The sequence below is a fragment of the Peromyscus californicus genome, unplaced genomic scaffold, assembly GCF_007827085.1.
Source record: "Peromyscus californicus insignis strain IS unplaced genomic scaffold, ASM782708v3 Scaffold_11__1_contigs__length_118956290, whole genome shotgun sequence".
In the NCBI taxonomy this organism is placed as follows: Eukaryota; Metazoa; Chordata; class Mammalia; order Rodentia; family Cricetidae; genus Peromyscus; species Peromyscus californicus.
Window position 1 is genome coordinate 49335113 of NW_026294402.1, and position 26168 is coordinate 49361280.

At 42.6% G+C, this 26168-nt stretch overlaps 1 protein-coding gene across 3 annotated transcripts; it reads left to right on the forward strand.

Moving 5' to 3' along the window:
* Positions 1–1892: 1892 nt before the first annotated feature.
* Positions 1893–24483, forward strand: Hykk (hydroxylysine kinase). Of its 3 annotated transcripts, none has more exons than XM_052760757.1 (6): positions 1893–2002; positions 4789–4850; positions 4955–5139; positions 5919–6058; positions 15571–15754; positions 23291–24483. In XM_052760757.1, the coding sequence occupies exons 2-6, from the start codon at positions 4807–4809 to the stop codon at positions 23749–23751; spliced, it is 1014 nt and encodes a 337-aa protein (XP_052616717.1). In that variant the 5' UTR covers positions 1893–2002; positions 4789–4806; the 3' UTR covers positions 23752–24483. The 3 variants fall into 3 exon arrangements, with proteins under 3 accessions (XP_052616717.1, XP_052616726.1, XP_052616709.1); XM_052760766.1 differs by adding an exon at positions 18930–19066 and having other exon boundaries at positions 1899–2002; positions 4789–5139; positions 23291–23397; XM_052760749.1 differs by having other exon boundaries at positions 1899–2002; positions 4789–5139.
* The last annotated feature ends 1685 nt before the right edge of the window (positions 24484–26168 follow it).

The following is a 26168-nucleotide window of genomic DNA, read 5'->3' on the forward strand; positions in this document are numbered from 1 at the left end:
TTCTGTCTCCAGAGTCATGTAAAGGTGAAGGAAGGAACTGGCTCCACAAAGTTACACACATTGGTTTTTCTAGACAAGAGTTTCTCTGTGTAACAGCACACATCCTGGAACTTGCTTTGTAGACCAGACTGGCCTCAGCAATCCACCTGCCTCTGCCCCGCCACCCCTGCGCCCCAGTGCTGGGATTAAAGGCGTGTGCCACTATGCCCAGTTTTAATATATTTTTTAAACTACAAGATTGTTTTCTAGAACACATTTTCTGTTGAACCCAAAGCATTATATATGCTAAACACTGAACCCTGACAGTGAGTCATACAATGCAAAATCGTGTTATCTCTGCAAATTGTTTTTGTTTTACATTGAAGGTGTGTATGTCTGTGTGTGTGTGTGTGTGTGTGTGAAAGAGAAATTATACACACACACACACACTCCAATGTTTGGAAAAATGGTTTGGCAGCACACATTAGGAATCGTAAAAGACTGAGCAGTTCATCCTAGGGACAATTTGAAGTACACAAAAGCTGGGCAAGGTGGCAATCTCAGCACTGCAATCTCAGTACTTGGAGGTGGCAACAGGAATCCAGCCTGGGCTACATGAGATTGTCTCAACCAAAATCTTAAGATGTACAAAAAGTTTGTGTATAAAGATACCTTGAAAATGGGAAAATATCTACTTAAAGTAAAAATGGCAAGTTACAGAAAGCTTTTTTTCTCCTTATGTAGCCCAGCCTGGCCGCCTTGAACCAGAATCCTGCCTCAACCTCTCAAGTGCTAGGATTACACACCCATCACTATAACAGGCTTTCCATTTCTGAAGAATGTCCCAGGAGGTCTGAGGAAATGGCTCAGTGGGTAAGAGTGCTTGCTGCCCAAGCATGAAGACCTGAGTTCGGATCCCCAGAACCGGTATAAAAAGCCAGCCATTACTGTGCATTCTGCACCCCTAGTGCAGGTGGGACAGGGAGTGATGAAGCGATCACTGGAGCGTTCTGACTGCCAGCCTAACAAAAAATAATGACTCCTGCCGGGCGGTGGTGGCGCACGCCTTTAATCCCAGCACTCGGGAGGCAGAGCCAGGCGGATCTCTGTGAGTTCGAGGCCAGCCTGGGCTACAGAGTGAGTTCCTACCCTACCTAAATAGGGATTCCAACCCAATTGCCAGCTCTGTTCCTCGGTGTAAAAGAGTCGTTCGTCACCCCGGATCTGAACTGTGGTGCTAACAGCGTGGTTCGTGCTGCTTTCTCTCTCCCTCTGCTGAACCGAGTTACCTCGCTTGAAAACGGGTGCTGTGGCCAAGGTCCTGAACTGGGAGTTGGTAACTACGGTCTGATTGCTCCGTGCACCCTAGACTTCACTTTTCCCGCCAGCACAGACAGTGTAGGCCTCTTTATACAGTCGTTTCGGGTTGGAATATTCCAGTACCCAGACAGCGAGCCTCGTTCCCTCACAGAGGGGGACCCGACCCCTGCAGTTTCAGGACGAGGATTCCCTTCTAGGGAGAATGCAACCCTGGACGCGCTCTATGAAGATGGCCTCCAGGATACGCGCTTCCAGAAAGAGCGGGAAGGAGTGAGGAAAGAAAGCCAAGATGCCAGCCCTCAGGAGGCAGCTTCCTGACAGACAACGCTCCAAGTCGCTGCCTGGATTAAGCCCACCTAGTCCGATTTGACAGGTGCCGCTCAAGGGCCCAAAGCCTACTAAATGGTTACTCCAGGGCCAATCAGAAACAAGAGCTCTGAATCCTGGCTAGAGAGCCGAGACTGACAGGTTCGTCGGGTTGCGGACCGCCAATCAGAAGCCGGGTCTCTGAATTCTGTTGGGGGCGGGGGAAGGGTTGGGCATGGGCGGTCAGTGGTGTGCGCTGATTGGGCGGCGGAATGTGGGCGGAGCCAATAGGAAGGCGGGGCTCGCGGCCGCGGGTCGGGCCCCACCTCCCGCACCGTGGCTTCTGGCTTGCTGAGCGAGGACAGCGGGTCTGCCTGGGGACGTCCGGTCGCGGCGGGTGAGCGGAGGTGGGGGAGGCTGAGACGAGCCCGGGGTCTCCGTGAGGGGACGTCCCTGAGAGCGGGCGGCGGGCTCCTGCTGCTCTCGCGCTCCTCACATTCGCTGCGTGGTGACCGGGCAGCTCACTGTCCAGCCCCAGCTGGCCTGAGATCTCAGCGCAATCCCGAGGGTCCCACCCTCCGCGGGCCTGCACGGTGCGGGGTGGAAGCCATCCCAGAGGCTCTCCTGGACCTAACTGACGCAAGGCCAGGAACCCAGCTATGGGCCACCTCCCTCCCATCGTTGTCCTTTCTCCGCAGCTAGACCCACTGGAGCAGCGGGTAGTGCTGCTTCCAGTCGCCCTTGGAAGACGACTGTGTAGAGTCCCTGCAGCCTGTAAACTGATGTTGAGTGATGGCAACCATTGGCTCACCAAATAGATGCAGGCAGAGGACGAGAGGAAAGACTGGTTTCTGTTTTGTTGTGGTGGTTTTTTTCTGGTGTACCTTGCACAAAGTGCAGAGTGTAAGGTCCACTCTCTCTTCATTCCCCTTTGGTTCAACAAAGATTATGGAGTATGGCACCAGCCTCCTGGTTAGAAGCCCTTACTGTTTGAGGGGTTTTTCGGGAGCTAAATATTGCTGGCAAGAAGTACATTAAAACCTATATAGGATTTGGATTCGCCCTCCATCCTCTCCTCACACACGGGGCACATTTGGTTAAAATGGAAATCTCTGGTAAAAACATTTCTATGTGTGTGTTTACTTTCAGGAGCAGGTTTCAATGTGTGCCTTTTCTTTCATGATGTGGAGTTCTTCATGTATACAACAAAAAAGAAAATATAAGCTCAAAAGAGAACTTTGAACAGCTTAGATATTGGTGCTAGAAGGGACTTTTAGAGATGACATTCCTAAACTCTTTTAGGGGCCATATGGCTGAAGTTTGAGAGGTTGGTAGCCCAGCTGGTGCCAGAACAACTTTTTGTAGCTCAGCACCTGTTTAGTGTACCAGGTTGTCTCGTGAGCAGACCTGCCAATAATACCTTGTCCTGCTTTAGCAAACAAGGCTCTGCAAAAAGATGCTTAACAAATTCCATTCAAGGTCATGGGAGCATTTTCTGCAGATGGGCCGTCACTAATTGCCTTTAACAGTCTTTTCAACCTGGAGAACTTTTTCTTTTTGAGACAAGTCTTCCACTGTAGCAAGGGCTAGACTAGAACCCAATAGGTAGTGTGGACTGGCCTTCAACAAGCAACAGTCTTTCTGTCCCTGTCTCTGGATTGGTGGGACAACAGATGTGAGCCACCACCACACCCAGCTCCCTATCAAACTCCTCTCAAGTTCTTTTAATACCCTTAAATACTTTCAGAGTTGAGAGGATTTCATCTTGGAATTAATGCTTCAGTTCACATTACATTGTGAACACTGGCCTTGTTTTATATATATATTCAGAAGGAATGTTTAAAATTCCTTGTTAAGTCTTAAGGCCAAAAGCAATGTGACAGGATGTATTAGTTTCCAGAAGTTTCAGGTGCAAAGATTGTTTTGAAACCCTGTTTTAGTCTTTGTGACAATATGTTTAGTGAACAACACCTGAAGAGCTTAATTTGCTTCTGAAAGCAAATAATATGGTCCGAAGGTAAACATGAGAAGTGATTGTCAAGAATACAACAGCTTGGCTGGGGACATGGTTTTGCTTGGTAGAGGGCTTGCTTAGCATGCATGAGGCCCTGAGTTTGATCCCCAGCACCAAATAAGCCAAGTGTAGTGGTTCATACCTGTAATCTCAGCATTTGGGAGGTAAAGGCAGGAAAATCAGAAGGTCAAGGCTATATGGCGAGTTCAAGGGTAACCTATACTCCATGAAATCTTGTCTCAAAAAACAAAAACAAACATAAAAGATGCAACAATTTAGAGTTACAAGCACATACCATCAAGCCTGGCTTTTTATGGTTGCTGTGGATGCAAACGGTCATGCTCACATGTTGGTCACCTTACCCTGTGAGCCATCTTCCCAGCCCCCAGAGCTGAGTGCTCAATGGAACTTAATACTAGTTTTGGACACATCTCTTGATTTCTTTGAACCTCCATTCCCTGTAAAGTTGGTAGACAAGAGGAAGGATTGAATTGAATGATAACAAAAATGTCTCTGTGACATGTGTTTGTCCTTAGAACTATACCTTCAGTTTGGGAGGGAAATTTAAAAATGGCTTATGACACAAGGATTCACTCGCCAACATACCTACTTCTGTTTTGTTTGTTTTACTTGAGACAAGCTCTCCCTCTATAGCCTGGTCAGCCTAGAACTTGCTAGGTAGACCAAGCTGGCCTGGACTGAAACAGTCCTCCAAGCCTCTGCCTCCCAAGCGCTGGGCTACATACATAGGCCACTATGCCCTGATAGAACATCAATTTGTTTTTCTTCTGAAGATTATTTTAGTTCTTAAATGTCTCTGTGTGGCTATGGTGTATGTATAGCTGCAGATGCCTACAGAGTCCAGAAAAGGGTGTCAGATGCCCCTGGAGCTGAACTTACAGGTGAATATGAGCCACTCACTGTGAGTGCTGGAGACCAAACTCAGATCTCCTGAAAGAGTAACAAGTGTTCTTAACTGTGGAGCCGCCTCTCCAGCCCTAGGACATCTTCTTCTTGCTCTTACTCACTAATTTAAGTTTTTAAACTTTATAAATAAAAATCAAGAAGCATAGACTCCATATAGAGAAACAGTGGTCTGTCTTGAGAATAGTAATTCAAATAAATGTCATTGTAATATGTCTCTCTCCTGGCTGTTATTTTTCCCCTAGACATAATGTCAACTGGAGATGGTCGACAGACACGGGCTTTTACCAAACCCACTTTTACTGAGGTACAAGCCTCTGCACTGGTAGAATCAGTATTTGGGTTCAAAGTCTCTAAGATCCAGCCACTCCCTAGCTATGATGACCAAAACTTTCATGTTCACATTTCAAGAACCAAAGAGACTACAGATGGCCCCGTTGAATATGTCCTCAAAATAAGCAACACGGAGTCTAGTCAGACCCCAGACCTGATTGAGATGCAGAACCATATCATCATGTTTCTGAGAGAAGCTGGATTTCCAACAGCATCTGTGTGTCGAACGAAAGGGGACAACACCATCTCACTCGTGTCCATTGGTAAGAGAGCCCCTGTACATCGTATTACTGCATCTGGGCTACAGGTAGAAGAAGCGTGGTGTCAAAAACAAGTTCACACTGGGTGGTGGTAGCACATACCTTTAATTCCAGCACTCGGGAGGCAGAGGCAGGCGGATCTCTGTGAGTTCGAGGCCAGCCTGGTCTACAGAATGAGTTCCCGGAAAGGCACCAAAACTACACGGAGAAACCCTGTCTCGAAAAACCAAAATAATAATAATAATAATAATAATAATAATAATAATAATAATAATGTTTACAATTCCAAGTGGAGATATAGTTTGGAAATGATTTGAGTTGAGATCTAGTATAAAATTAAATTTTCTGTTTATAAATATCCTGATAAATAGTAACTAAGGTGCCTGTGAAAATCAGGAGAACATGTTCTGTTCTTACTTAACGCAAAAAGATTAAATATGTTGCTTGGGATTGAACCCAGGCCCCTGCACGTGCTGTGCAAGCACTCAGTCGGCAAAGTCACTTCTCCAGCATTGAGGGCGTCTCGTTATTTATTTGACTGGTTGCATATGCTGGTGCGGTGGTGCTGTGGTAAGAACTGAAACAAGCCATCAGGCATTTAAAACCCCGGTTCGTCATTGCTGTGTGTGTGAACTCAGACACAACACTTGAGTGCAAGGCTTTGTGCATTTCCCCTCCTTACCCCCAAATTCCTTTTCCTTTCAATGGCAATTCTAAAGAAAAAATAGCTTCTGTTGTTTTTTCAAGAATGATTGACAGGATGTGTCACTCCTTCCATCTAGATAGTGGATCTGAAACCAAAAGCTACTTGGTGAGAATGCTCACCTACCTCCCAGGAAGACCCATAGCTGAGGTTGCCATCAGCCACCATCAGCTATATGAAATAGGAAGGCTAGCTGCCCAGCTGGATAAAACATTGGAGGTAAGATTTGGGGTCTTATTTTGTTTGTAAGGGATTTTTGTTTTTTTATCTTTTTTTGTTGTTATTGTTTGTTTGCTTTGAGATAGAATCTCACTGGGTAGCCCTGGCTGGCCTGGAACTCACTATGTAGACCAAGCTAACCACAGAGATCCTCCTGCCTCTCTTCCTTGAAAGTGCTGGGATTAAAGGATTAAAGATATGCACCCCACCATATCTAGCTAGTGATGAGATTCTTAAGAACAATATACTTTATTTATTCATTTTCTTTGAGACAGGTCTATACAGAACAGGGTAGCCTCAAACTCACTGTGTCACCAAAGACTACCTTGAACTCCTGATCCTCCTGCCTCTATCTCCTGAGTACTGGAATTATAGGCATGTACCACTACATCTAGTTTATATGGTCCTGAGAATTGAGCTTCATGCATGCTAGAGAAGCACTCTACCAACTGCCCTGCCTCCCCAGCAGATTTATTCATCTTTTTTTCTTGGTGTCTGTCACTGTACATTTGACACATTGGAAGACTTAATTGTTCAAGAGTAACTCCAAGCTTGTTCTAAAGTTAGGAGTGCATTGGTCAGAGAGAAAAGGAGGAAGGAGGACATTCCAGGTGAAGGAATGAGCACATGAAGTACAAGGAAGGACCATATTCTGGAACCGCTGGGTAATTCATTATGGCTGCAATATATAAGGATTATAGATGAAGCAGACAAGAGATAAAATTGAAAATATAAGGTGGAGTCAGATTCTAAGATACACATTCTGTGACAGTGAGGAGTCATTCTGTCCCTAACAGTTGGGAGGCTGGTAGAGAAATCTCTTCAGTTTGTGCCACCTAGACTAACCACTACATTGTAAGACCGGGCTTTCCTACCCTCAAAAAGTAAGGAGTCTCAGCTGTATCTTACAGGCAGCAGAGATCCTTAGGTTTTTCTTCACATGCAAAACCTAATTATAGCACTCCGAGAGCCAGAAAGGTGGGGAACATCTAGGAAGCTGATTCAACAGTCAGATAATCAATAAGTAGTAAAAACTGATGAAGGGCTTGAGTTAGGGAAAGGTTGGATGTGGTGGTGCACACCTTCAGGCCCACCACTCGGGAGGCAGAAGCAAGAGGATCACCACAGGTCCAAAGCCAGTCTGGTCTACATAGTGAGTTCTAGGTCAGGACTCTGCAGCTAGACTCTGTCTCACAATAAACAAACAATTTTAAAGTTTCAAGAGGTTTAGAAGACAATGTAACCGTATTTGGTGATTGTTTTAGAGTTAAGCTTGTGACCGGGAAGGCTTGAGCGAGGCATGGATTCTAACCTAGGCTTATTGGGGTACAGGTCCATTCAGAAGCAAGAAGCAATTGTAAGAATGAAGTAAGAGAGGAAAGGGACAGAGTTAATTGTTTGATTCTCAGAAACATATTTGTAGTCTGCTAGAAATTAGCGAACAGAAAACAGAATGCTGCTTTATGTGGCGGTTGTTATACTTGAAATGTTTCTCATAGGAAGAATTTTTAGGGCCTTACTTTTGTTTTGTTTCTCTTGTTGGTTTTTTATGCAGTCTGACAGTGTTTACCAGGCATGGTGGTGTATGCCTGTAGTCCCAGCACTTAGGAGGCTAAGGCAGGAGGATTGCTGAAATTAATTCAAGCTTAGCTTTGGCTATGTTCTGACACCCTGACTAAAAACAAACAAAGATGCTGAGAGTCTTTGCCATTTAGTTGACATATTTAGGCCACTTTACTTTTTTTCCCAGTGGGGTATGTGTGACCATGTCCGGCTCCCACGTGGTTCTTGTGCTTGACTCGAGCTGCACTTCCTGGAGGAGACGTAGTTAGGTTGATTGGAAGCCATTTGACTCTTTTGTGTCTTGATTGTAACCTTTGATAGGTGGGACCAGGCCGGGGTTTACTCTAAGAACTGTGTAATGTAAACCCCTTCTGAGTTCTCTGCCAACATCCTATAGACTGGGTGTTTTCCAGAGTGGTCAGTAGCCACAGACACTGCTCCAGTCTTGTGTATGTGCCAGATCTCATCCCTTTCAGACCTTTCATTCCTCAGACTTAACATGTGGGTTACAGACCCAAATTCTCAATGAGGACCTGGTGTTCTCTCTGCAGCTCTGACCTTGGGAGTCTGTCCTACAAACTCTAGACACCTTGCTCTTCCTGGACTCTCAGCTCTATGTCTTCAGCTCACTGAGCGTTCTGGGCTCTTCCTGGGTCTTCCCTCCACACTGAGTCCTCTGTCAAAGTAGTGAGTGGGGACAAACTCATTTCACTGGTCTGTTTTCATTCTTAATGCCAGTGATTTAAATTTTGTTCCGTGTTTTAACTTGCATAACTAGACAAACCAAGTTTGTTACTCCTCTTACCAGAATATCAAGGCCATGTGACCATCTACACAGTATTAATTTACCCTGCTATCCCAAAACAGAAATAACTCATTTATTTTCTGGTTAAAAAAAAACACCTTTTAGTGACTCATTATTTAAGAAAAACCAGTAAAAATACAAAGAAAAATCAAAAGTTGTCAGTACACCCATTCTCTGGAATTGACATTCAATGAATATTTATCAACTTTTTCTACTGCACTCTGTTTGCTTATTCAACAAAAACTATTGCATATAGCTTTGGGTAGTAACCATGTTAAACATTTCAGTCAGAACACTTTGTATTAAGTTGGAGCAAATCCATTTGTGGACGTTCATTAAAATGTCCATTCACGGGGCTTCAAAGATGATGCCATTGGCACAACCATCAAGATGTGAATTAGGATCCTGATACCCACATAAAGGAATGAATGGCAGCTTATCTATCCCAGCACTGGGGAGGCAGAGACGGGAGACTTCCCGGGGCTCTCTGTCCAGCCAGTTCAGCCAAATTGGCAAGTCCCGGGGTCAGTTAGAGACCTTGTCTCAAAAAACAAGATGGCTAAGCAGTGAAGATTCTTGCCACCAAGCTTAAGACCCACGTGGTAGAAGGAAAGAATTGACTCCCACAAGATGTTCTCTGACCTCCACACTCACGCCATGGCACACTCACACACATACACAAGTTTTCTTATGTGTCTATGTGTGTGTGCAACATATATAATCCATGCACACGTGTGCACACACATACACATGTAAATAAATAATTTTAAAAAGTAAAATAAAATGAAGAGCAACTGAGGAAGGTGCCTAGTGTTGACCTCTGGCCTCCAGGTATACACATGCACACACACACACACACACACACACACACACACACACACACACACACACACAGTATCCACTTATGAATGTCAATATACTTGGAATTTAAGTAGCTATTTTACTTTCATTTGCTCACGACAGGGTCTTTCTGAAAAAGATTTATTTATTTTATGTGTGTGAGTGTTTTGCCTGCATCTGTGTAAGCGTCCTGCATGAGCCAGTTGCCTAAGGAGGCCAGAAGAAGGTGCTAGATCCCCTGGCACTAGAATCATGGATGGCTGTGGATGCTGGGTGCTGGCAACGGAACCCCAGTCTTCTGCAGGAGCAGCAAGTGCTCTTAACCACCGAGCCATCTCTCCAACCCCTGTGACAGGGTCTCACTATATATCCCTGACCTGGAACTCACTGTGTAGACTGGATCGGCCTTAAACTTGCAGCAATCCTCCTGCCTCTGCCTCCTGAGGGCTGGGATTATACATGTAGGCCATCATACCTGGCTTAAGTGTATTTTTAGAAGATTTTTCTTCATATGTTAACCTTATTCAGAAAAACCTTTGTAGTGGTTACAATGTTCTGTATTATATCTATATTGTCTCTCTGGTGTCCTCAAAGTATCTCCCAAATATGCTGTTTCAATAAGTGTCTCTTATATCTTTCTCCTTTATCATTTAAAAATAAATGTGTTGTGGTATAACTAAGGTATACAGAATGTTATGAGATACATATACATATACATATACATATACATATACATATACATAATACATATACTAGAAGAACTGCTATAGTGCCTATCATCAGATCACTGCACTGACGGAGCCGTTTCCCCAGCCCAGGGATTGTTGAGTTTTTCCTATGCCGAAGCTCTTAGATTGATGTAATCCCATCTGTTTATTCTTGCTGTAGGTATGATAGGCAAGAAACCATTGACAAAGCCATTGTCAAGGAGTTTTATGATTTCAAATCTTGGCATTTGGGTCTTTTGTGTATTTGGGGTTGATTTTTGTATATGGTATAAGATACATGTCCAGTATCGGTACTTTCCCTGTTGAAATCCAGTTTTCCCAGAACTGTATTACAGACCCTTATCCTCTCCCTCTTCCGGTGATACTCAGTTAACTCCTGTACTTCATTACTTCTCTCCAATGGACTCACTTAGCGAAAATGCTGACCGAGGACACTTAGCAGCCTTAGTATTCGCGTTGTTAGATCTTTCAGCTTGTTAGTCTTAAACATTTACTACTTTGCTACTCTCATTTCTCTCCAGAGGCTGTAAATAATTTGCCTTTTACTAAATATTTGCTACAGTGTAAACTTTGGCCGACACACACCCCCCTCTTTTTTTTTTTTTTTTTTTTTTAGCCTGGCTGTAATGACTACAATGAACATAATAATACAGATTTTCTTTCTAGGCAGAATTTTTGGGTTTTCTGTGTAGTCCTAACTCACTCTGTAGACCAGGCTGGCCTCAAACTCATCTAAATCCACCTGCCTCTGCTTCCCAAGTGCTGGGATTAAAGACTGTGCCACCATCGCCAGCCTAGTACATATATTTTTATGAGGGTGTAACTTCATTTTCCTTAGGTATGTGCCCCCAAAAAGGTTGAACTGAAGGGTCACATGGTAGTTTTGGTTTTAATTTCTTTAGTACTTTTCCATCTGTGTTCTATAGTGACTGTACAGTCTTGTCAACAGTATACACAGGTTCTCTTTCTCTGTATCCTCCGAACACTGGTTATCACTCATATTTCTGATAGTATCTGTCTTCACAGGTGTGAAGTGATATCTCATGGTGCTTCCAGTTTGTATATCCCTGATGGTTGTTGATGGTGACCACCTTTTCAAATGCTCATTGAACATTTTTGTATTGTTTTGGAAAAAAATGTCTATTCTAGTCTTTTGCTTATTTTTAAATTGAGTTATATTGTTTTTCTTGTTATTGAGTTTACTAGTTCTTTACAAATCTTGCATACTAGCACTTTCTCTACATCTTTTTCCTGAACTATTGATTGAGATTAAAATTGTTGACTTTGTGTGTGAATATGTGCACGTATGTACATGTTGTATGGGTGCGTACTTACATGTGTGCAAGTGCTGGTCAAGGCCAGGGTTGACGTCCATGTCTTCCTTGATTATTCGCCATGTTTTTTTGTTATTATTTAAATTTTTCACATTTATTGTGTGTGTGTGTGTCGCATCTGCCTCGACCAGCAAGGAAGATGCAACACCAGGCTCTTCTCCAAGCAGTTTATTCAGGAACTTTGAGACAATCTTCTGACCCCGGGGAAAGCCATCTTCTTCTTCTCTCTCTCCTTTCTGATCTCTCTCGGGGAAAGCCAGCCCACGCCCTTTATAGCCACTGGGCAATCAACCCCGTAGTGCCATGTGGACAATGCCGATAGGGTCAGACATACGCATGCAAGCCAGATTAGGTCCAGGTGCGCGGAAGCAAGCCAGATCCTAGCCTTAGCCAAATAAGGAGCACCTGCCATCGGGAAGGCAGAAGCCAGATGCCGGCGCCATCTTTGCGGCACAGCCATACACGGCTCTCTACATGTGTGTGTGTGTTTATGTGTGTATCCATGCATACCATTGTGCATGTGTAGAAATCTGAGGCGAAGACAACTTACAGGAGTCAGTTCTCTTCTTCTACTGCATTGGTTCCAGGAATCAAGCTCAAGTCATCAGCTTGGCAAATGCCTTTTCCTGGGAAGCCATCTTACTAGCCCTCCACCTTGTCCTTTGAGACACGTCTCTCACTAAGCCTGGAACTTTCCAGACGGCCACACTGGCTGGCCAGCAAGCCTCAGGGATCCTCCTGTCTCCGTTTCTCAGTGTTGGTGTTTCAGCCTGTGCCTGTCATCAGATCACTGCACTGACGGAGCCAGTTCCCCAGCCCAGGGATGGTTGAGTTTTTCCCATGCCAAAGCTTTTAGACTGATGTAATCTCAATTATGTCATACTTGTTCTAGGTATGATAGGCAAGAAGCCACTGACAAAGCCGTTGTCGAGGAGTTTTATGATCTCGGCCTTTGGGTCTTTTGTCTTTTGGGGGCTGATTTTTGTATATGGTATAAGATACACGTCCAATATCATTGTTTTTCCTGTTGAAATCCAGTTTTCCCAGAACTGTATTAAAGAACCCTGTCCTTTCCCAGGGTGTCTTTGTGGTGCCATTGTTGGGCACTACTTGGTACTACTGGGCTTTTAGGGTTATTCATGGATTCTCTGCACTGTTCCCTAAGTTCTTTTGTCTGCTTTCATACCAGTAAAATGTTATTTTTCCTTCTGTTTGTTTTCTGATGCTGGGTATTAAACCCAGGGCAACCTTCATACTAAGTACATGCTCTACCGCTGACGTATACGCTCAACATTCATACTGTTTGGGTTATGATAACTTTGTAATATAATCTTAAATCAGATTAAATTCCTCTAACTTTGCTTTTCTCCTCAGAATCACTCTGGATATTTGGAGTCTCATGATTTTATACAGATCTTAAGATGTGTTTTCTATTTTTGCAAAGAATGTTATTGGGATTTTGACAGGACTTTCATCAACTCGTTTATCACTGCTGTCTCCTGTCAGCCTGTTTACGACTTCACTCACAGGCCTCTTCCTCCTGAAGCTTCAGCTCCTCTTTCTCTGCTTGAGATGGCAAGCACGTGACGAGCACTCGGTTGTTCAATGGTCACCTGCAGCCGTGCTGTGCACCTTTCTTAAGTTGTCATGTGGGGAACAGGAGAGCTCTGGGGACACAGAGAATGACTCACCGCTTGCTGTTACAGTGCCTTCTGACACATTTTATCCCCACTGCCTATGCCCTCACTGACCTCCGCCATGCTGTGACAGACGGAGTCCCTTAACCTTCCTGTAAGTACTAAGAGCTACAGTGTCTATGACACTGCATAGGTGTGCTGTTTCAGTCCTGTCCATGTGGCAGAGGCCGTGATTACTCTGTGGAGGATATAGTTGGGCCACTGAAGATTCCAGCAGCTTCCAGGCCTAGGGGATCCAGAGTAGACAGGAGCGCTGACATCATAGGGACCAGAACTGAGACATTCATAAGTCACAGGACCAACTAATACTGGAATTTGGTTGCAGTTTGATTGACAGGTGGGTTGGAGGTCAGTCTCAGGAGGTTCAAGTATGGGGAAGAAGAAAACATAGAGCAACCCAGGGAATAAGATTGTGATCTGAGCTTTGTACTAGAGGAAGCAAAGTGCTTAGGAAATGGGAGCTCTGGTGAGAGAGAGAGAGTGAGGATGATGACTGGGAGGTTGGCTGACGTGAATTAATAAAGGGCACCGGTTAAACTGCCAGCAATTCAGACTGCTGTGCAAGGAGCCAAAAGAAAGAAAGGCCAGGGAGGTCAGGATGATTAGGTGCAAAATCCATATTTTTGAATATTCAAACCTTTGTACTGCGGATATAACTCAGAGATAGAGTGCTTGTCCAGTGTATAGAAGGCCCTGGGTTATCCCCCAAACAAGCAGACTAAACACAAGGCACTTGTGGAGTACCAGCATGTGTGAGGGTGTGTTCCCGGTCTCGGTCAATCCGTAACTGGCTGACTGGGGAAACTGAGGTCTGAGATCTTCTGTGGCCTGTTTGTAAGTGAAGGAGGGAGGTGGAACTATGATGTGTGTGACTCAGTCCAGTGCTCTTTCCTCTACTGCCATGAGAGCCGAGACAGCTTCGTGTGGGTGTGGGACAACAGTGCCAGCATTGTAGGAGCTAACCCTCAACCTACCTAAGTAGACTGTAGTGGAAACCCAAAGAGACTGTTGTATTTAACAGCGCTCTGTCTGTGTGTGTGCTAGGATTAAAAGTATGTGCCACCATACCTGACTTTGTTATATGTACTTGAAAAAAAAAAGATGGGCCAGGCGGCAGTGGCGCACGCCTTTAATCCCAGCACTTGGGAGGCAGAGCCAGGTGGATCTCTGTGAGTTCGAGGCCAGCCTGGTCTACAGAGCAAGATCCAGGATAGACACCAAAACTACACAGAGAAACCCTGTCTCAAAAAAAAAAAAAAAGATGGAGAGATGGCCCAGTGCTTAAGGGCATATACTGTTCTTCTAGAAGACTCAAGTTCAGTTTCCAACACCCACATGGGTGGTTCACAACTGCCTGTGGACTCTGTGGGTACCTGCATTCACATGCACATAGCCACACAAGACACACACATACATGCTCAGTCATATACATACAGACAATTAAAAATAATAAAGGGAGGCTGGAAAGAGTTCAGCAAGTGAAGTGATGCTCCGTGCTTCATGCAGAAGCATGAAGACTTGAGTTGTCTTCCCAGAACTCGCATAAAAATACCAGGCAAGGCGGCAGGCTTATAACCCCAGTGCTGTGGAGGGAGAGGCAGGAGGATTTCTGGAGCTTTGGCTTAGCCTCATTGGCAAGCTGCAGACCAACGAGAGACTTTGTCTCATAAAGTGGATAGCTCCTGAGGAATGGCACGTGAGGTTGACCTATGACCTCTACAGACCAGTGCACACATGCATGTGTACCCATAAACACATGCACTCACATAAACATGCACCCACCCACCCCCATACACACCAAATAAAAGTAACATGCGAGATTTGTAAAAAGGACTTTGAGTCGCACTGGACAGCCTGAAAGAAGAATTTCCCTCCTACCATTACCTCCATTCAGCGCCAGTCCATCTCAAAGCCACTGCTCCCGGTATTTCAGTGCTTACCCTCTGTTTTTGTGATCAGCAGTGGCATTTACTCACTGGTGAGGAGATTGAAAAGTGGTTTCGTGAGGAACAGTTGAAGGAACTAGAGAGGTTTCATCTCCCGAAGAGAAGATGCTGAGGGCGCAGGTGTGCTGTCCTGAGAGCAGCTTCCAGGCCTGGGGGACCCAGAGCAGAAAGGTACCCTGTTACAGATGGACCCAGAGCATGGACACCACTGGAGAAGCCGACGTTAGCCCAGAGAGAGGAGGAAGAGCCGTCTTAGGGGACAGTGCCTCCCGTGAATACATTCCCGTAGAGAGCTGTGACACACTGGAGAAGGGGACTGGTCAGGAAGTCTGTGCAGAGGGGCTCTTTTAGTGGAAAGGAGACTCTAACATCACTGTGGGAAGGGCATTCTGGAAGAGAGAAACGGCATATACCAAGGCCCTGAGGCTCCCTGGACTCCAGGGAGGCCAGAGTGACGGAACCAAGTGAGTAAAGGATACAGTGGAGAATGACAGGGGGCCAGCTGTGCCTAGTTTTACCACTGGGATCAAGGGTAGGACATTGCTCATGCTAAGGACTCTACCGTCTAAGCTGCATCCTGTTTCTTGCTTTTCATCTAGGAATTTCATCATCCAAAGTTAAATCTTCTCCATCGGGAGAACTTCATCTGGAATCTGAAAAACGTTCCACTTCTAGAGAAATACATGGGTGCCCTGAGCCAGAATCGAAACCGGGAGATTGTTGAACAGGTCATTCAGCTGTTCAAAGAAGAAGTAATGACCAAATTAAGTCATTTTCGAGAATGTGAGTATTTTCCCAATCAAAGTTATGTACTTTTCTCAACCTTTAAATTGGCAAATTTCATACTGTCAGGAAAACGTGGAGGTACAACTTCAATTTATCACATTATAAGGTGGTCTTGTTTGTTCCTATTATTTTTCAAGAATAGTATCTTCACCACTCTTCAAATTGCTGTCTTTGAAGTTTGCTTTTGTTGTTGTTTGGCCTGTGTAGTCTGGGCTGGTCATGAATTCACAGAAACCCTCCTGCATCAGTCTCCTTATATAAACTTGACCAAATAATGCCAGTTTCCAAAAGAGGTTGTATGAATTCACACCCCTCTTACCAAGGTGTAGACATCCCCACTGCACTACCATATTAGACATATTTTTTCCATCTATTTTCATATTCTAGTTTCTCACTGTAGTTTTAAAATACATTTCTCTATTTAGTTGGTCATTGATATCTATATCTATATATGTATCTTCTTGTGAAGTGCTATTAGAGTCTTTTGTCTACTTTTCTGTTGGTATTTTTTTGCGTTGTTGATTGATTGATGAAAGTTCTAAACATATTCCAGATGAATCCTTTGTAGTTATATGTGTACAAATGTTTCTCCCATTCTGTGGGCCAATTTTAATGATTCCAAATATTTTAATCCTAGTGGAATATAAGGATAGAAGTTCTTCCCCAACATATTGTCAGTAACATTTCATCATCCTACATTTTATGTTTTTTGCATTTTATATTATGTCTATAATCCATCGGGGTTTTATATACAATATGAATTTGTCTTATAGATAATCATTTTTCCCACCATTGTACATTACAGACACCTTTTCCTCTTCTCTGTTTTGTAATACCACCTCTGTTATGATCAAATGTGATTTCGATTATTTTATCCTTCTGGTCTAGTTATCTATCTCTACACCCATACAATAAGTGTCAGTTTAGTTTATGTCTCTGTTCCATTGTTCCTGATCCCCTTCCTCCCTCCAGACAGTCCACCTTCTGTAGGTGGATTTGCCCTGTCCAGACAGCCTGCTCCCAAACTGACGCTGAGACTTAATCTTACTTACAAATGCTTGGGTGATAGCTCAGGCTTGTTACTAGCTAACTCTTACATTTAAATTAACCCATATTTCTTATCTATGCTTTGCCATGTGGTTCATTTTCTACACACCCTGATTTTTCAGCAGCTGGCTGGCTTCTCCTCTGACTCAACCTTTCTTCTTCCCATCATTCTCCTAGTTTGGTTGTTCTACCTATAATTCCTGTATGACTACAGGCCAATCAACTTTTTATTAAGCCAATCTGAGTGACAACTCTTCACAGTGTACAAAAGGATTATTCCACAGCAACCTAGTGCTTCCATGAAACATGTATCCCATTACCCTCTCCTTCCCCATATACTCTCTTTCTTAAGATCCCTTCTTCCCTCTCTTGGGCTTCCTTCTAGATTTATGTCCTGCAAAACACACACACACACACACACACACACACACACACACACACACACACACACACACACACAGAGAGATTAAATCTAGAGTGTACATATGAGAGAAAACATACAGTATTGTCTTCCTGAGTCTGGTTTACTTCACTTTAATATAATAATCTCCAATGCATCCATTTGCTAGCAAATATCATGATTACATTTTTATTTATGGACAAATAAAATTCCATTATGCACGTGTACCATGTTTTCTTTATCCATTTATCTGTTTTTTTAAAAGATTTATTTTATTATGTATGTGAGTGTTCTATCTGCATGCATGCCTGCACACCAGAAGAGGACATTAGATCCAACTATAGATAGTTGTAAGCCACCATGTGGTTGCAGGGAATTGAACTCAGGACCTCTGGAAGAACAGCCAGTGCTCCTAACTGCTGAGCCATCTCTCTAGCCCCTCCATTTATCTGTTAATGGATATCTAGGGTGGTCCCATTACCTAGCTATTGTGAATAGTTGAGCAATAAATATGGAGTGTACCTTTGTGTATACTGGTTTTGAAGCTTCTACTTTAAAGTAACAATCATTTATATTCACATGTCAATAACCAAGAAAGATCACACTCCACACCACCTCTTTAAAAAAAATAAAGAATATATTCCAGCATATTCCTAGATAGGAGAACTTGTAAGTGCCCTAAACATTACTACACAATTTTAATTTCTGAACTTTAGTTTTTGAATAGAATAGAACATATCTTCCCATCTTGTTCTTTTATATGAATCTTAACTGCCAAGTGTGGAGGCAGAGGCAGAGAGATCTCTCTGAGTTCAAAGCCAGCTTGGTCTGCAGAGCTAGTTCCAGGACTGCCAGGGCTACATAGAGAAACCCTATCTCAAAAACAAAACAAAACAAGAATATCAACTATTTTTTCCCTTTGTATTTCCAAATCAGTTTTAGGATCAGCAAGCCATATGTTTAAAAAAAAAGTCTATTGATACTTTGGATTTTGATTGCTTTGTAGTTAAATTTGAAGAAAATGGTGATTACAGTATATTTATATTTATAAAACTAGTCTAATCTATGAACAAAGTGTCTTCATTTACATATACTCATAGGAAATCTTTGTCCCTAAGATATAGATAGACAAGTAAATGTGTAGACATTGAGTTTTATAAATGTCCCTAATGAGGAATTACACAATAAACATTTTAAAATTGCATTATTTATTTTGGGATACACATGCTGTAGCAAATATGTGGAGGTCAGAGGACAGCTTGAAGGGCTTTGTTTTCTCCTTCTACTTTGTGGGTCCCTGGGTTGACCTCAGCTTGTCAGGCATGGCACGGAGTGTCTTTACCCATTGAGTCCGCTTACATCTACGTTCCTAAGAAACAGTTCCTTACAGTTTTCCCTTTATAATATCCTTGTATGGGCTTAGACTCATAAAATTATTTAGGGAGTTTTTCTGTCTTAGTGATTATAAGAGTAGAGTGGAGCTGGCAAGATGGCTCAGCTATTAAGAGCACTTGCTGCTCTGCCAGAGGACTGGAGTCAGTTCTTACCACCCATGTTAGGTGGCTCACAACCCCTTGTACTCAAGCTCCAAGAGATCCAGTGTCCTCTTCTGGCCTGTGAATGCAGCTACACATGTGTGGCATACACACACTCAAATATAAATTTACAAAATAAATACCTATATTTTTAGAACTATGACAACATTTTCTTTTTGTACTGTTTGAGGTAATTTTCCACTGAGTCAGTTTAGTACTGAGCACGGTGGCACCCACCTTGAACCCCAGTGCTTGGGAGAAGACAGAAGGATAAGGAGTTTGGGTTTATTTCCAGCTACATAGCAAGTGCAAGACCAGCTTAGCTACGTGAGTCCCTGTCTCAAACAAAAGCCCTAGAAATGATGAAAATTAGCAATTTTATTTCTTTAATATACATAGCACTATTTAGATTTTTGCCATATTTAACAAGTTGTGCTTTTATAGAAATGTATTTAAACTTTGTATTTATAACTACAAGCTTTTAACACACCTTTTAAAAAATTATATTTATCATTTATTATTATCTACTTTTTTACTTTTTTGAGATTTCATTTTACTTTATATGTATGAGTATTTTGTTTACATGTATGTCTGTGTACTACATGCATGTAGTACCCAAGGGAACCAGAAGAGGATAGTGGATCCTCTGGAACTGGAGTTATTGCCAGTTGTGGTGCTGGGAACTGAACTCGGGTCCACTGGAAGAGCAGCCACTGCCCTTGACCCCCGGAACCATCTTTCTAGCCCTATTTACTTATTTTCTAACCTGCTCAGGTCTTTAGTAGTATCTGTCCTTCTGTTCTGAATGCAGATTGCTGGCACCTCTTCTTTTTCCGAGACAGGGCTTCTCTGCGTATCCCTGGCTGTCCTGAAACTCACTCTTCAGACCAGGGTGGCCTGGAACTCACAGAGATCTGCCTGGCTCTGCCTCCCAAGTGCTGGGATCAAAGGCGTGTGCCATGGCCACTGCCACCACTGCCCGGCTGGGGAAGGGCATTTTCAAGGCCCTCTTTATTGCATCTTAAATTACTCATATTATTATTTGTTTTTTTTTCTAAATGTTTCCTGTTTGCCTTAAAAAAAATCTTGAAATAGATGCTTAACTCATGATATTTTTGTGTTCTTTTTCTTTGTCTTATTTGGACTACAAACACAAAATTAACTAGAGCATAAGTCTTGGTTTGTGATGGCCTGCACCCATTTTTTTTTCCAAACGTGGATGATGTTTTCCTTAGCTTCCCTTCCTCCTCTTCCCACCTCCTTTTGTGTGTCTGTGTCTCTGTGTGTGTGTCTGTGTCTATTTGTGTTTGTGTGTGTTGAGAAAGAGTCTTGCTATATAACCTTGGCTGGAACTCATTGTGTAGACCAGGCTGGCATCAAGTTCATAGAGACCCATTTCCTCTGCCTCCCAGTGCTGGGGTTAAAGGCATGCTCCACCATGCCCTATTCTTTTTTTTTTGCTGATATTCAAATTTAAAGTTTGTTTGTTTGGGAAAAGGTGCTGTTTGGCTTAAGACTATAAAAACCTATTCCAACTAGGGATAGTGGGGCACGGCCACAACCCAGCCCTTGGAAGGCTGAGACAGGAAGATAGAGAGGGAATTTGAGGCCAGCCTGGAATACATGGCAAGAGAATGTTTCAAAATTTATTCTATTTTGAGATATTTATTATTTATCAAAGAATATGTTGTTAATCTTTTTTAAATTGAAGATAATATATCCCATTGTTCTTTTTACAGCATTATTGGGATATAATTCACAGAAGACACAGTGTATCCATTTATTTGTACAATTCCATGATTTGATATATCCTCAGGGTTGTGCAGACATTGAACATCTAATTGTAGAACATTTCATTTCCACAACGAGAACCTTGTACCCTGTAGCAGTCAGTTCTATTGCTTTTAAACTAGGAAACATGGGGTCAGTTTTTGTTTGGCTCTTTTTCTGTCCAAGCGGGGAGGCGACAGTAGATTATTCCTCCTGCTTTGTTTCTTATTATTTCTGTTTGCTGTATGCTGCCACCGTTATGTGGTCTTCATTATTGCTCATCTTCATTATTGCTGAAGCCACTTTTCATCAGCTGCCTGGATGTCTTAGTCAGCTACCATTCGAAGCACTGCTTTTGGAAATATAGCTATCTACAGCTATAAGAGAAACTGTGCACACCAAGCCCTAATACATAATTTTCATTTAGTTTTAGATATTTTGTAACTCATTTTAGAGTATCTTCTTTTCATCATATTTAGAGATAAAAATTATTTCCTCCATAATATGATGAACTTTTTAGTTATCTTTTCATTGCTGATTTCTGATATAATTGCATTTTGGTTAAGAAACATATGTTAGCCAAGCATGGTAGTGTACACCTTTAATCTGAGCACTTGAGAGGCAAAGGCAGGAGGATCTTTGTGAGTTTGAGGCCAGTCTGGTCAACAGTCTGGTTAACACAGGGAGTTTTAGGACAGCAAGGACTACATAAAGAGATTCTGTTCCAAACAAACAAACAAACAAACAAAAATAAAACATATTATATATCACTTTTGTCCAGTAGGATTCCAAAAAGTAAATGTCTATCTCTATTGTCCAGTGAAACAGTCATCATATGGCTAGTGAATACTTGAAATATGGCTTGTGCAACAAAGGAACTGGGCCATTCCATGTTATTTAATCTTTTTAAAAAATGATTTATTAGCCGGGCGGTGGTGGCGCACGCCTTTAATCCCAGCACTCGGGAGGCAGAGGCAGGCGGATCTCTGTGAGTTCGAGGCCAGCCTGGACTACCAAGTGAGTTCCAGGAAAGGCGCAAAGCTACACAGCGAAACCCTGCCTCGAAAAAAAACCAAAAAAAAATGATTTATTAGTTTTTTATTTCATATGCACTGGTATTTTGTCTGCATATATGTCTGTATGAATGTGTTAGATCTCCTGATACTGGAGTTACAGACAGTTATGAGCTGCCATGTGAGTTCTGGGAATTGAACAGCCTCAAATCTTAATGAATTGAAGTGGCTATCTGTGGTTAGTGGCTGTGAGTTTGAACAGGACAAGTCTATATGACTTCAGTCGTTAACATTTATTTTATAATACTTAAATCTTTATGATGTGATGTTTGTTACATTTTGTAAAAACTCCATGTTTGATTAAAGTGAAAATATATCTGTAATTTTGGGGTGTGTGCCCATTAAGTTAAGTTTGTCAACCATGTTGTTGTTGAAATTTTCAATATCTTTTACTGATCACTTTTGTCTGTTTGTTCTAACAACCACTGAGTAAAACATACTTTAATATCCTGTGGTGTGGATTTTCTGTTTTTCCCTTGTATTTCTGTCTAATTTTGATATATATATTTTGAATTAATTCTATGCTACATTTGTGTTTCAGAAATGTATAATTTAAAATGTATGGTTTACAATAATGTTCATTGGTATTACTCGGTGTGATACATGTTAATTAAGCATAATTTAGACAAACCTAATCATATAGAAGTTAACTGAGCATGGTAGCTCCCACCTCTACTCCCCACATTTGGGAGACTGAGGCAGAAAGATTGTCATGAGAGACAGGCCAGTTTGAAACAGTTGTCTGGTTCAAGAAAAGACTTAAGTTAAAAAGATATGTTCCATATCACCTAATTATTATAAGGTATGCGACTCTCAGTGGTTTGTTGCTTGTGAACAAACTAATAACATCTAAATTCTAGACAGTAGCTTAAATCAGTGTTTTTCAAATTGCCCACGATAAAGACAAGTTTGGGGTTTTGTTTTCTCCCATCATATTGCAGTTTGATGCATGGTTCTACTGGGCATGCCTGGGTCATAGCTTGTACCACATGCAGCTAACTACACTAGACAAACTCCAAGTGGATCACGTTCTGATCAACCAGGCAGGGCCATGTATCTTGCTCTTGGATGTCAAATTGCTAAAATATTTTCTTTTCTTGAGAGTTATTTATTTATTATGTATACAGCATTCTTCCTGCATGCCAGAAGAGGGCACCAGATCTCATTATTAATGGTTGTGAGCCACCCTGTGGTTGCTGGGAATTGAACCCAGAGTCTCAGGAAGAGCAGCCTGTAACCTCTGAGCCACCTCTCCAGCCCCACTATAACAACACTCTCGGCTGGTCTCGAACTCACAGAGATTTGTCTGCCTCTGCCTCCTGAGTCTGGGATTAAAGGTGTGCATCAGCAGGCCTATCAGAACTTGTTAAAACCTAGATATAAATAAAGGCCCATATGTTCCATGTAAGACCTACAATGTTGCAAATGTGTTTCTGTTCCTTCTCAACATCTCTGGCTTTGAGCAGTCCTCCAGTTTGGGAGTTTGCAAGGACCGTAGTCTCCCCCTTACCCTCTGCACTGGTGAGAAGCGAAAGCAAAAGAGCCAAGCTCTGCCTGTGTCCTTTCCAGGAGAAATGGCTTCAAGACAACAGTTTGTTCTTTTATCTCTTAGTTTTGCTCATCAAATTCTCTAGGTGGCTTTGCTTTAAAAAGAAAGAGAATGAGTTGGTATTTTCAATAACTTTTTACACGATTTTTCTAATTTCAGGTATCAATCACGGTGATCTTAACGACCATAACATCTTAGTAGACTCCAGCAAGTCAGCCTCTGGAGACGCTGTGTATCAAGTCTCCGGGATTTTAGATTTTGGTGACATGAGCTATGGCTACTATGTATTTGAAGTGGCCATCACCATCATGTACATGATGATTGAAAGCTCGAATCCTATACAGGTCGGAGGTCACGTCCTTGCAGGGTTTGAAAGTGTGATCCCTCTGACCGCTGTAGAGAGGAGTGCTCTGTTTTTCCTTGTGTGCAGTCGGTTTAGTCAGTCCCTTGTCATGGCCGCGCACTCCTGCCAGCTGTACCCAGAGAACAAAGACTACCTCATGATTACAGCGAAAACTGGATGGAAGCATTTACAGCAGATGTTCGACATGGGCCAGAAGGCTGTAGAACAAATCTGGTTTGAAACTGCCAAGTCTTATGAATCTGGGATCTCCATGTGACCAGGGAAAAGTTTGTATTTCCTTGGCAATCAAAACTCAGTTAGGCCCAGATCAAATTCATGAAGGATTTTCCTGCATAATTAAAAATGAAATGGTAAAACAGATCCATTCTAAATATGAAGAGGCAAAGAAAGGTCTAGTTTTTACAGCAATCTTAGGACTGCCTTTTACACTTAAGAAAGTACTACATTAGAAACACTTTCCTAGTGTGCCAGACCCTGGGCTCAACCTCAGCACTACAGAAAAGAAAAACACATGCACAACTAAGCATGTCTTTCTGCAGGTCTTGTTTGCCTGTTACATGAACCATACATGATGATATATGATTTGTAATCAGTCTCTCAAAGTCTATTCCAGTCCTTAAATCAATAACTTTTAAACTGTGAAAAGAATATATATGTATAGCTACATTCACATATTTTAAATAATCCACATATTTTAAACACCTAGCCTACACAGTACTAGTTCCGTGAACTCTGACCTCACCTCTCTAGAATCCCATGGCAGTCTGTCTTTTTTGTGGCATTTCACTGTCTTTCCTGCTTCTGGTTGTGGAGTCATCTAGCCTGTGTGTACATTTGACCGTGGCAGAGACCACGAGAGATTTATGTCTGTGTGTCTCTTCTTGTGCCTGTGATACAAGTGCCTTTCCCACCGAAAAGTCTTTGGACACATTTACAAAGTGAACACATTCGAAAGGAAAGATGTTGTGGTGCCCTAGGGGAAAACACGGGGGGGGGGGGGGGGGGGGGGAGTCATGAGAAAAACATTTAAGAACATTGAGAGAGTAGCTGCAACTGGACCTCCAGAGACAGACATGAGACAACAGTAGAAGTGCATGGAAGCAGAAGCAGACATCAGGCGAGGCCATCAACCCTGATACCAGCACGGCTCCTCTGCAGATAGGGGCTCACTATACTGCTTGTCTTAAACGCCTCGGTTCTCACAGTCCTCCTGTTCAGTCTCCCAGTGCAGGGCCATAGCCATACACCAGATGTTCTTCATTCTCTATAACTGATTCTTTTTATAGGGATCTGTAAAATTAGTGAAATGAAGCTCATTGCACATCTGTCTTAAGTTTTACCTCAGCATTTTCTTTAATGATTTCTTTTTGTGTCTCTCTAAGCAGCTATTTACTTATTCTTGTAGGGTGGGCTTTTTTTTTTTTTTTTTTTTTTTTTTTCCTGTATTGAGACCGGATTCCACCATGTTATCCATACTGGAATCAAGCTGTCAAACTCCTGGGCTCAAGTGATAATCCTGCTCACACAGCCAAGTAGCTGGGACGGCAGGCATGTTTATCACACTCGGTCCATTCTGTTTGGTTTAACCACACACTTTCTACAGATACTTCCCCCATATCAGTCAGTGAGCCCTGCTGCTTTAACAAATCAGGATTTTGGGTCAACAACCTACAGTAGCCCTGTCTTTCCTGCTTCGTAAGTTTTTCAGTAGTACATACTCTAACCCAATGTGTATTGAACATTATTTAATCCAGAACAGAATCATATGGATATTCTGAAAACAGAGCCTTTAAAAGCTGAATTGACGGGCTGGAGAGATGGCTCAGAGGTTAAGAGCACCTACTGCTCTTCCAGAGGTCCTGAGTTCAATTCCCAGCACCCACATGGTGGCTCACAACCATCTGTAATGAGATCTGGCACCCTCTTCTGTATACATAATAAATAAAATAAATCTAAAAAAAAAAAAAAAAGCTGAATCGACTCAAAAGAGAGCCTAGGTTTAGATCTTAAATTAGGTCTTTGGGCTGTGACCCTGCTCCTAATCACCACAGAATCCCATACCACTTTTGCCTCCCCTCTCCTGTTCTTACACACACACCAATTGAGATCATTCACATGTGAAACACTTAGGATTCTCACATTTAAGGTTTTTATTTAACTTGGCTAATCAGGAAACTAGGGGCCAGGAAAAATGGACCAAAACTTCGGTTTCTCTCTAGACCAGTGTTCATCCTGTTATACAGTGGAACCCTGCAGTTTTCTCTCTGGATTGTTCTTGCTAACAGAGATTCCTTTCACTAAATTCCTAATGCAAACATTGCTGATTTCTGTTATGATATTAAATATATACTACATTGTATGGATAGTTTACTGTTTTGTTTTTCTCTCGTTTGTTTTTTTTTTTTTGGTTTTCCGAGACAGGGTTTCTCTGTGTAGCTTTGCGCCTTTCCTGGGACTCACTTGGTAGTCCAGGCTGGCCTCGAACTCACAGAGATCCGCCTGGCTCTGCCTCCCGAGTGCTGGGATTAAAGGCGTGCGCCACAACCGCCCGGCTTCTCTCGTTTTTTGAGACAGTCTCCCTACGTAGCCCTGGCTGGCTTGGAATTCACAGGGCAAACCAGATTGGCTCTGAACTTTCAAAGACATTCCCTTTTCTGCCTCCTGAGTACTGGC